An 11,369-nucleotide genomic window follows, 5' to 3' on the forward strand; every position below is an offset into this window, starting at 1 on the left:
AAGAAACATGTAGGCTTTTATAACAAAGGATCTTGGGGGTTCTTGAGTATTTCTTTAATTAAGCCATCAGTTCAACAGTAAAAAGAGGACAGTCAGGAATATAGTCATATACAGATTAAAGGAGGTTCATACAAATCTAGCATTACAGATTCTCCACACAGTTACGTGGAAAGGAAATAGACCTAAATTCAGTTTTCCAATACCTTCTTGGAATACACATACAAAATACGCAGACAAGTATGTGCATAAATAACCACAAGCAACAACATCTGTTCCCATGTATCTTGAGGCATTAAGAACTTTAGGAAATTAAAAAGGCATTTAAGGGGAAAAACGTCAAACTCAGCGGGAGAACTGTCTGCGGTCTCCCCTGCCCTTGTTAACATGTTTGAAGATCTTTGACTTATGCACATGCTTTGATTTTTGGTATCCAAAGCCTCCACCTCCTCCCCTCCTCTGCAGCTTTACACCTTTACTGCTGTGAACATCTGAGAGGGAGCACATTAAGGAATTGCAGACCATTCCAACAACAAAAATACTTAAAGCAAAATAACTGTCATCAGTTACTCACCCTCATGTCGTTCCACACCCATAAGACTTTCGTTTGTCTTTGGAACACAAAGGAAGACATTTTTTATGAAACCTGGGAGATTTCTGTCCCTCCATTTACAGCCCATGTTACTAAAAAGTTGATAAAGGCATCGTAAAAGTAATCCATGTGACTCCAGTGGTTTAATCCCAATTTTATGAAAACAATACAAATGCTTTGTGTGTCCAAAAAAACCTAAAATTAAGTCTTTATTCACAAAATATGTTCTGGAGAGAACCACGACACATGTGAGCACTGCACTGTTTACAACAGAGGAAGAGGGTCGCTTTACACAAACCGAGTCACATAGAACAATGTTTAGTACAAAGATGTCTGCAGATTAACATAGAGAAGGATGTGCATTTCTGGTCCGCTCTCAAACAAAACCATTGGAGCCAGATGGATTACTTTTTCAATGTCTTTATGAACTTCTCTGAGCTTGAAAGTTTTGGGTACGTGGACTGTGAATTGAGGGACAGAAATGTCCCAGGTTTCATTAAAAATGTCTTCAGTGTTCTGAAGATGAACGAAAGTCTCATGGCTTTGACCTACATGATTGTGAGTAATTGATGACAATTTCATTTTAGGGTGAACTACTGCTTTAATTCTAAGAAACATTAAAATATTCACTTGCCATTTAGAAAACTGAACAGTGTCAAATCGATTGTGTAACTATTATAGGATTGTTACCGCACATAACTTTGTAAAGTGCTCACGCTGAGAACACACACATGCAGCACTGTAAAAAGATGACAGCCAAATGATGGATGAAGAGGAACATGACTCTTTCTGCATTGACTTGTCCCATCATGCACCAACATGGTTACTGAAACTATATCAGCTCACTAGTGACCCATAATCTCTTTCTCCTTGTAAAACTGTTAATAAAATACACAGCATCTTTATGACTTTCATCATTTCACATTGGTGCAAGTCTAGAGTCATTCAAGTTCTGTGTTTTATGAAAAACATAGTTTGTGATGAGAAAACGCACATAAGAGCAAAATATTGAAAGGATACTGAGGTCAACATAAGGTGGTACTTTGAAGCCAAAGGACAGCGCCACCTGTGGGAGGTTTAGTGTCTGTACATCGTAGATCTGTTTGAGGGAATGGGAATCGTATGCCCTCACGTACGACTTGTATGCCTCCTGAGCTGATTTATGCAGGTAGTAATTCTTCTCAATCAGCTTCTCCAACTGACACACACACAGGAACATTAGCAATCTGCTGTTAGTAATCTTGATACTAGATGGGATCCGTTTAATAGATGCTTTAAATGCTTTACTTGGAGTGAAACTATACAGACTCACCTGTGCTTGAATATCTGAGATCTTACTCCAAGAGAAATCAAACTCACTCAATGGGACCTTGAAGGAAAATAAATAAATAAATAAATAACCCATGCATCTGAAGTAGCTGCTGTCCTCACCATTCACAGATCTCTAAATAAATTACATCTAAAGGTTATTACACTACCTTGGCCTGTTTAAGGAACCGCAGGAAGCCGAGCTCTTCGGGTCGGAGGATAAGGAGGGCGTGGCCTCTGCCATTAATACCTCGAGCAGTTCGACCCACACGGTGGATGTATTCCTGACCAAATGAATTAACAATGGCAAATTAGCTTATTATGCATGTACAAAATATCCGAACAAAAACATAACTGATTGCCTTTAGCGTTATACCTTAGGGTCATCTGGCGGGTCGTACTGGACGATCCAGTCCACCTCGGGTATATCGAGTCCTCTTGCAGCAACATCAGTGCAGAGCAAGATGCCAGAGTCTGCATTACAGAACTGGAAAAATGTGGTGGTTCTCTTCGTTTGCTTCTGCTTGCCCTGTAAATCCACAAAAGAACATTTATACACTCATTTTGTTGACACTTTTATCCAATACAACTGAGCAGTTGAGGTAAAGGGTCTCGCATAGCCTAGGAAGGTAAGATTTCTGATTATATATATTTATATATACACACACACAGTCAAGTACATATGTATTTGGACAGTGACAATTTTCGGAATTTTGCCTCTATACACCACCCCAATGGATCTGAAATGAAGCAATCAAGATGTGATACAAATGCCGACTTTAAGCTTTAATTTAAGGTGTTTAACAAAAATACTGCATTACCCATTTAGGAATTACAGCCATTTAATTCTCAAGAGCTCTAAAGTAATTGGACACTTGACTGATAAGCAGTTTCGTGGCCAGGTGTGGCCTGCTTCCTCATTATTGCATAACAAATTAAAGAAATAAAAGATCTGGAGTTGATTCCAAGTGTTGCATTTGCATTTAATAGCTGTTCCTAGGAACTCTCGTGATCCAAAGCATACCACATCATTTGTCAAACATGGTGGAGGGAGTGTTACGGCATGGGCATGTGTGGCTACCAACAGAACTGGGTCACTGGTGTTTATTGATGATGTGACTGCGGACAGAAGTAGCAGGATGAATTCGGAAGTGTATAGAGCTATACTTTCTCGCTCAGACTCGGTCAAATGCTACAAAAGAGATAGGATGGTGCTCCACGGTACAGATGGATAATGACCTAAAACATACTGTGAAAGCAACCAAAGAGTTCCTTAAGGCAAAGTAATGGAATGTTTTTAAATGGTCAAGTCAGTCACCTGACCTCAATCCCACTTGAGAATGCTTTTCACTTATTGAAGGCAAAACTGAAGGCAGAAAGACCCACAAACAGGCAGCCTCTGAGCATCTCAAAGGAGGAAACTCAGCATTTGGTGATGTCCATGGGTTCAAGACTTCAGGCAATCACTGACTGCAAATGAGTTGCATCAGAGTATCTCTGCATTTAAAATTATTAGTTTGTCCAATTACTTTATGCAAAAAATGGATGCAATTCTGTTTCCTCTAATTGCTCACCGATTGCAAACACACCTTTACATAGAGGTATACAGGGTAATATCTGGTAATAAGTGTTTAAATCCATACTCTAGTATTTAGATAAATATATGTATTTATTTATACATTTAATGTAACTAAAACACCACCCATGTTGGCTGACAAGTCACCAAACTTATTTAAATAAATGCTACTACTAATACACATTTATGTAGCGCCTCTCTCACATGACAGGTTGCTTCACAATTTAAAATGTAAATTGTTCCCAACACTGCATGACCCAGTCATAAACTACAAGCTTAACACATGCACACAATGCCACAAGTAAAATGAAAATATCTACAACAGAGAGGCCCTCGAGGCAAGTACAACTCCAGCAGAGGATGTAGAAAGAGGGCCGTGTTTAGAGCAGTGGCAGCTCAGTGGTTAAGGTTTTGAGATACTGATCAGAGGGATGCTGAGTTGTCACTGCTGGGTCCTTAAGCAAGGCCCTTAACCCTGGTTAAGGTTGTATCCCGTGGCTTTTGATAAAAGCGTAAAGTAATGCTTTATGTGCAGCTTTTTAGGTGTATGTGATCTGCAAAACAACTCACATGGATGGCCATAACAGGCAGGTCGATATAGTTGAGCAATTCATAGTGATACTTCACAGACATGCAGGAGGAGAAGAACACCATCAGCTTCTTCTTGCGGTTCTTCTTCAGGAATGTAAAAAGCAGCAGGAAGCGCTTCTCTGATGGGCATACAACATAGCCCTGAGGCAAAATACACAGTTTACCACACAGTCCAAAAAACAAACAATCCAAATACATGGCGTTATAAACACACAAAAAAGGCAACATGCAGACTTTTACCAAAACCTCCATGAAAACAGCAAGAAACTTAAACATGCTTAAACATGTATTGATTGGTATCAGAATGGCAGAAATATTTGGATTTATAAGCAGCCAGATGACTGTATAAAGTTCTTTCATAGTCCAGTCCATATTATGTTACACCAGGGCCGTCGCTTTACCCCAGGAAATTTTCCTGATAAATCACTGTACGATGAAGTAGAGCTTTCCTATTCATTGAATGTTATCCTTTGAATTATTTCAAACATGAAGACTGATTGTAACGTCAGCTGAAGCGAAAATATCCTGCGCATCGTCTTCAATCATATACCCCGCCCCCTTCCTGTGCTCCTCCTCCCTTCACTTTTCCCCCATGAAGACAGTAGGCGTGTTCGATTTTGGCTGAGGCTGGACATAACCGATTGGCAAGTTGCTGCTCGCGGTCGGGAGAGGAGTTGAAAACTAGGTTCGTTTTCATTTTAAAACGAAAACACACTAATGTAAACGGGGCCTAAAAAAACGCGTGCTTATCTCTTCTAATGCCCCTGGACGCCCCTAGAGATTTTGAAGTACTTTTTGTTAAGTCAGGAGACGTATTGTGTGTGCTCTCTCTCTCTCACACAGGTCGCGCCGCCCTAATTAAACGTGCTGACGTGGTGCATGGGGATTGGAGAGGAGAAGATTGTGCGTCTTTTGAAAAGGAGGAAGAACGTTATGTCGGCAGGAATGCGGCTGTGTGGTGTGTCTGTGATTGCTTTGGTACGATTGAGTAGCAAATGTTTCCTTGGTGTTTGAGTGAAATCGCTGGCTTGTTGTATGGTGTACGAGTGAAAGAAGCGAGTGGTAGGATATAGTGTTGTCCCATTCCCCTGTCTTGTCTTATGTTGTGGCCGAGTGTACGCCCTATTTGTAAATATACCTTCTATTGTACATATTTCTTTTCTAACTAACACGAAAGCTGTAGGGGTTGGGTGCCATTTATTTTTGGATCCATCTTTTGTTCACTGTTTTTGACTCAGTTAAGGGAGTCAGATTAGACTCTGTATTTTCTTTTGAAATACCTTTTTTTTTTGTTAGGTTATGGAAATTGATACGGGGCAAGATAGTTACTGTTCTGTTTATTATTTTGGCCTTGCCCAGCCCTGAAGACATCTGCTTTCAGAGTGGATGTGTTTGTTTTGGATTGTTTTTCTTTCTTGCAATCATTAAATTTGTAAGATATCGAAGACTTGAAAGACACGTGTGTCAACCTCATTATTTCGGATTATGATTTTTGTTTATACTTTTTATGTTACACATCGACCCTAGACCGGGGTCGTAACATTTTGTACAGTAATGATCAAACTCTAGCAACGCCCGTGTTACACATTATAACAAACTGTCTTCTATACTTGTGCGATACATTATTGATGTCATTGTCCTTAAATGATATTGCACCGCCATGATATCCAGTGACATATACTCCAATTATATTATATCACCAGTCCCACCAACCTGTATGGAGCTCTGCAACTTTACTTGTACTGGTGTACGCAATGATATCACTCAAAAATATGCCACAAGTGCAGCCTCAGTAAAAAGGCAGATAAGCCACATATGAATCTGGAATGATCTGCACTCTCTAGTCGTCTGTATGCTCTGGATGGTCTGGATGGATCATCGTTTATCATGATAAGCTAGTTTACCTGTTCCAGTCCTTCCACAGTGGCTGTATCCTTGTTATCGTCCACTCCCACATACAGAGGCTCTTTCTTCAGAGAGATTCGTGCCAGATCCTCCACTTTCCTCGTCTGTGTAGCTGAGAACAGCATGGTCTGTCTCTTCTCTAAGCAATGGAAGTTACAGAATCAGAAATTAACTCGATGGTAATGTCAAGTTCAATCAATGGTCAAGTTTAGTGACACCAATTACAGGCTACCTTTTTTTAACTGAAATGCCAAAATCTATTATCTAAAGCAAGAGGCTCTTACTTGGCAGCAGTTTGATGATCTGTTTAAGTTCTTCCTCAAATCCAACCTCAAGAATTCTATCCGCTTCATCAATAATCAGACACTGCAGGTTTTTATACATGAAGCTGGGAGTGTTCTACAGCGAGAAACAGAGAGGAAGACACAGGCTTTGGAATTTATACAAGACCAGACCATGTATTCTCTGGACCTCTGGGTTTCCATTCTTTATATTTATTATAAGGCAGCAGTTCTCAACCCAGGGGGCGTGGAGAGATCGGAAGGGGAGCACAAATTGTTTTTTAAAAACAAAAACAAAACACAGACAGGGTATCATTTGGGTACTCTGTGTATTTCATTGCTTTTCAAATAGAATGTGCATTAATGAAAAACCCCACATTCCCTCTCCCTCTGCATTTTCTTTTTTCTGGGGAGAGGCGGAGCTTAACTTGCCTTTTATCTGGCTGTCAGTGCAGATCAGTGTTGCCAACTTAGCGACTTTTCAGACCTCTTTAGTGACTTTTGCCAAAAAAAAAAAAAAAAAAAAAAAAGGGTGCCTAGTGACTTTTTGGACAAACCTTAGCAACTTTCCAAATGTCGCCAGTACTGTCCTGCAAGCACGAGGTCTTGCTTTCCCACTGCACTCACACCTCTCTCTGCATCTGCTCTGTTCAGTGAGAGGCTGAGAGCTGGATATTTAACAATGTGATGGATAACGAGACGCGCCCTTCATCCCAATTTACATTAGTCGCATGCGAATGTTTTTAGACGCAAGACGAACGGAACGCAACATGTTTTACATGTAAAATGGACCACGTTGTTACAGCCTAGTTCTCTCATTCAAAGTAGTTATAGTGTTCAGAAACATTTCTGATCATTCATGTTCCATACCTGTCCGTTATATAGTTTTATAAAAGGCATAGAAGTTATTTTAAAAATTCATAAACGTTATGAAAAAAAAAAAAGTACAAAAACACAAAAGCAAAAAAAATCTATCCATCTATGAAAAACTAATCTAATTATAGATTAGATAATATATAGATAGATTTTATATAGAATAGATAATCATTATACCTGGTCTCCTCAAATATTGGGTGGGAGGGTGGGGGGCATGCCACATGATAGTGGAGGCTTGGGGGGGGCTTCAGTTACAAAAGGTTGAGAACCTCTGCTATAAGGTATTCACGTGAAGTGCAAAATTTCTGATGACGTTGAGATGTTATAAATACTGGTGCAACATCTAAAGTGGTAAATTTGGAAACATGTTAAGAACGAGGTTAAAACACTGCTCTAACCTGTAGATGGTCGAGCAGTCTCCCAGGGGTGGCTACCAGGATGTTGACTCCATTGGCCAGCTTCTGGGCTTCAGCTGAGCGGTTACTGCCCCCCATAATAAGGCCATATGTGTGCACATGATGAGTGATCAACTCCTTCAGTACACCGTATGTCTGCATGGCCAACTCACGTGTTGGGGACAAAATCACCACTCCAGTACCTACGGGGGGGGGAGTGAGAGAGAGAGAGGAACATTACAAGACACTTTCACTTGGGGCCAATTTCAGAGCCAGCGACAGTTCGTACAAGATTTCAGGGAGGTTTTTGTGATTGTTGCGGCCAAAAACGCTTGATTTTGCTGTGGCTTTTTTTCTTCTAAATTTACGACACAATTTGTAGAGTTTCTTGTGCTTTTTTCTCTGCAGAAAACTACTTGAATTGGCAAAATTGTAATGGCACGTCTTTCACAGTGATGTTTGCTGGTAAATGAGACCTTTTAGTTGTACTCCTATTCGACACATATAAATCAAAGTGGGCTTTGGCTGAATGTGTGTTGTGATGACGTCACACGATGTGTCTTGGCCCAAATCTGCAATAGAAAAATTCAAGCTCCTCCGAATATTGTGGAGTTTACATGATTTTGCATTAATTTCTGCAAGCACAAAATCCTGGAGAGACCTCAGTAAAGAAAACTCTAAAGCATCTGGAAAGCTATCTGGAAGGGCACCAACCCCTTGCGATGCAGCAGCGCTTTAGTCCTTTAGTCTGTCCAGATGTCTCACCTCCTCATCAACACTGCTGAATGCTAACTAAAAGGAGTTGACTGCTGGCCATGTCCCCCAATTCAGAGCATCCTGTAACTGCACTGCAACTTTCTGATTCCAGTGGGGGTTTTTTTCCACTAATTGTACACTGCATCACGTATTCTTCTGTATTTAGGTGGCAACAGGAAAATCTGGCCTTTATTCCCTGTGTTTGATTATACTATTAAATGCCACTGTAACTGTTCTAGTGATGTCCCTTGTGATGTCAATCGCTACCTTGTGACAGGAATACAGCTCCAACCATCTAATTAGCACCAGAATCACTAAGCACATACAATGAGTTTTAGAGTGAACTTTTCCTTGAAGTGTTTGTGTGTACTCACCATTTCTGGGCATGAACTTGAGTTTATAGATGAGTTCAATGGCAGGAATGAGGAAGGCCAGAGTTTTCCCACTGCCAGTTTTAGCAGCTGCAAGAACGTCTCTGTAGAGAAACAAACTGTTTAATGAGATACCTGTGCTTTCCCACATCACCTCATAAGATTGGGGGGGGATACTTCTGTAATTACAGCACAGCTTGTCAATTAGTTATCAGGAGAACCATGAGGAAAATTAGTCTAATCTTTTTGTAATTAAGATTTGATGCAGTGGTGTAAGCTCACCTTCCCTCCAGTAGGGGGCGTATGGTTTTGTGCTGAATCTCAGTCATGTTCTCGAAGCCCATCTCTTTAACACCTTTGAGTGTGTTCTCACTCACAAGCTCTACCAGTGATGCAAACGACTGATCCTCAAACGCTCCTGAGGAAAAGAAAAAAGCATAAACACATACACACCAGACTGCAAAACACTGACAGACAAACAAACAAACATCTTCCACACTAACTAAAGGTGGTTCTTCCTCACCTGTCAGTCCAGATGGAAGCTCTGGTCCATCACACTCCTCATCGTCCTCCTCATCTCCTTTCTCACCAACAACTTCTTCATCCTTAAATACCTCTCTTGCACTCTCCTGTTCCTCTTCTCCCTCAGAGAGCCCAGCCCCATCACCCTCACTGTTCTCGTGTTTGGCCTTTTTCACAGCTAGAAAATAAATTATTCATCACTTACCAATGAACATATTCCACTAATACCTGAACCGCATTTTATTTTCAACGTAGGAGCTTAAGGCACGGCATCTACTCCGTTTTCTGTTTGACTGATTGTTTTTGAGTTACAGTAGTAACACAGACATGAGTGTGTGTGGATTATTTCCGCAAAACAAGAGGGTCCAATAACAGGTGTTATTTTGCTTGTACTACTGGGATTATGGGGGTGGGGGACACTGCAATTTAAATTATGAGCACATTAAAGTGTTTTTTGACCTTGGATGCATATAAATCTATTACACGAGACCTTTAAAACAAAATTAGGCACTTTTCAAAACCACAATAGGAGCACTTTAATGCGCTCCTAGCCGTGTATCATCATTACAGGCTCTATTCTGTGATCTTAAGGAAAACTGACACATGTTGGTGGGCTCTCCTGCTTCATTTAGTTTCCGCTTCTTCTTTTTCTTCTTCTTGGTGCTGTTTTGTGTGCCGCTGTCCTCCTGAGTGGATTCTCTCTTCTGATTTCCATCTGCCATCTCCTGCTCTGTGTCTGCAGCTGGAGTCTCTTCAGTCGCATCTGGATCCACATCCTCAATGATTACTTTAGACGCTATTCGAGAACCAGAAAACACAGCAGTTCAACTGACAGTAAAGTTCGATCACATGACATTTTACAGGATTATCTCTCATTCCGCTGCATTCAGGTGAAAAACCCCCTCAGAAAACAAATACCAACAGAAACTAACAAGGTTAGAATATTTAACACGTCTGGTCACACTACTAGCTTAACTAAGAACTAGCTAGATTCCACTTAAACGGTGGAGTAGCTTGGCTGGGTTAGTTAGCAACCCACACTAATTAACTTGTCACGTTAAGCAAATTTGGGGTCAAAAACGGTTTAAAACGCGATAGCTCGATGACCTATGGTCACCAAATCTCCAACTCCGCAAAAATAACGAAACTCTTCGCTTATGTATCCAGGCTAACAAGCTTTCTATGCTAGCTTAGCTAACCATACATACAAACTCAACATAAACCTCAAGCTCAAATAAATCAACGCAAACATTACCATTTTCTTCTTCTTCCCTTTGCTTCTGTCTAAGCTTGCGTTCTTTATTCTTTTCATTTCTTTTCTGAATTTTCTTCCGAAGAAGCTTCATCTGAAGATCGGCCATGTCTGCACAGAGACACACACGTGTGTGAGTGACTGGGGTCCTTCAGTAAACACTCCTACTGTTCTGTTTTTCCCCCACCCGTATTCCAACGACATATGTGACCTCGTAATGCCTGAGTGAAAAGAAATCAGGACCCCCCCCCCGCGCCTGAATGAAATGTGTGGGGCACCACGTCTACTTTTTTTTTTTTTTTTTTACCCCCAAAGTTATTTCTTATGCGATGTTTTATATCCACTTTTGTAAAATGCTTCTAAAGTAATATGTAAGACCCAAACAGCATTACAGAACAAATACAGGTCTCATTATCTGAAAATAAGACAAAACAGTTCAGGGATTTATTTCATAGTCGTTAATAGTCGTTTGTCTATAACTAGTACTTGTCTATAACTATAACTAGACATACAATTTAGTTCTTTTAACTATCCAGTAACTAGTAACCTTGCTGGGGGGAAAGCAATAGAAACCATCACAGAAATTCTAGTGGTTTCCACTACAAATATCATTACAAACCATCAGATAACCATTAAAACCATTACCACAGTACCATTATAGGTCCTTTAAAGGTATTCACTAGACATAACATGCCACCAATACGCTAGAGATCCACAGAGTCCATTACAGTTTCCATTAAAAGCAATAATTCCCATTATAACCATTAAAACCATTACAAATTCTATGATGGTTTCTATTGTTTTTGTTTGCTTGTTTGTTTGTTTTCAGCAGGGAGGAGAGTGTTCAGTGATGCTCCCTCTAGCGTTTAACAGTGATGTTTGTGCTGCACATGGTTGCCAGGGTTGCCAGGGTTGCATTTTTATTGGGTTAGTTTTGGAATAAGGTT

The 11,369-nt window shown here is 40.4% G+C and overlaps 1 protein-coding gene across 1 annotated transcript; it reads right to left on the minus strand.

The window, feature by feature from the left end:
- Window positions 1-35: 35 nt before the first annotated feature.
- ddx18 (DEAD (Asp-Glu-Ala-Asp) box polypeptide 18) lies at window positions 36-10,584 on the minus strand. Its single transcript, XM_053627197.1, has 14 exons — window positions 10,426-10,584; window positions 9,772-9,966; window positions 9,172-9,348; window positions 8,931-9,066; window positions 8,652-8,752; window positions 7,525-7,724; window positions 6,254-6,368; window positions 5,969-6,108; window positions 4,044-4,205; window positions 2,274-2,426; window positions 2,068-2,181; window positions 1,902-1,958; window positions 1,610-1,787; window positions 36-488 (listed from the first exon to the last, which is right to left on the minus strand). Exons 1-14 carry the CDS (start codon window positions 10,529-10,531, stop codon window positions 343-345), a joined length of 1,980 nt encoding a protein of 659 aa, XP_053483172.1. The 5' UTR covers window positions 10,532-10,584; the 3' UTR covers window positions 36-342.
- Window positions 10,585-11,369: the final 785 nt, after the last annotated feature.

Source organism: Ictalurus furcatus, chromosome 6 (genome assembly GCF_023375685.1).
Source record: "Ictalurus furcatus strain D&B chromosome 6, Billie_1.0, whole genome shotgun sequence".
Classification (NCBI taxonomy): domain Eukaryota; kingdom Metazoa; phylum Chordata; class Actinopteri; order Siluriformes; family Ictaluridae; genus Ictalurus; species Ictalurus furcatus.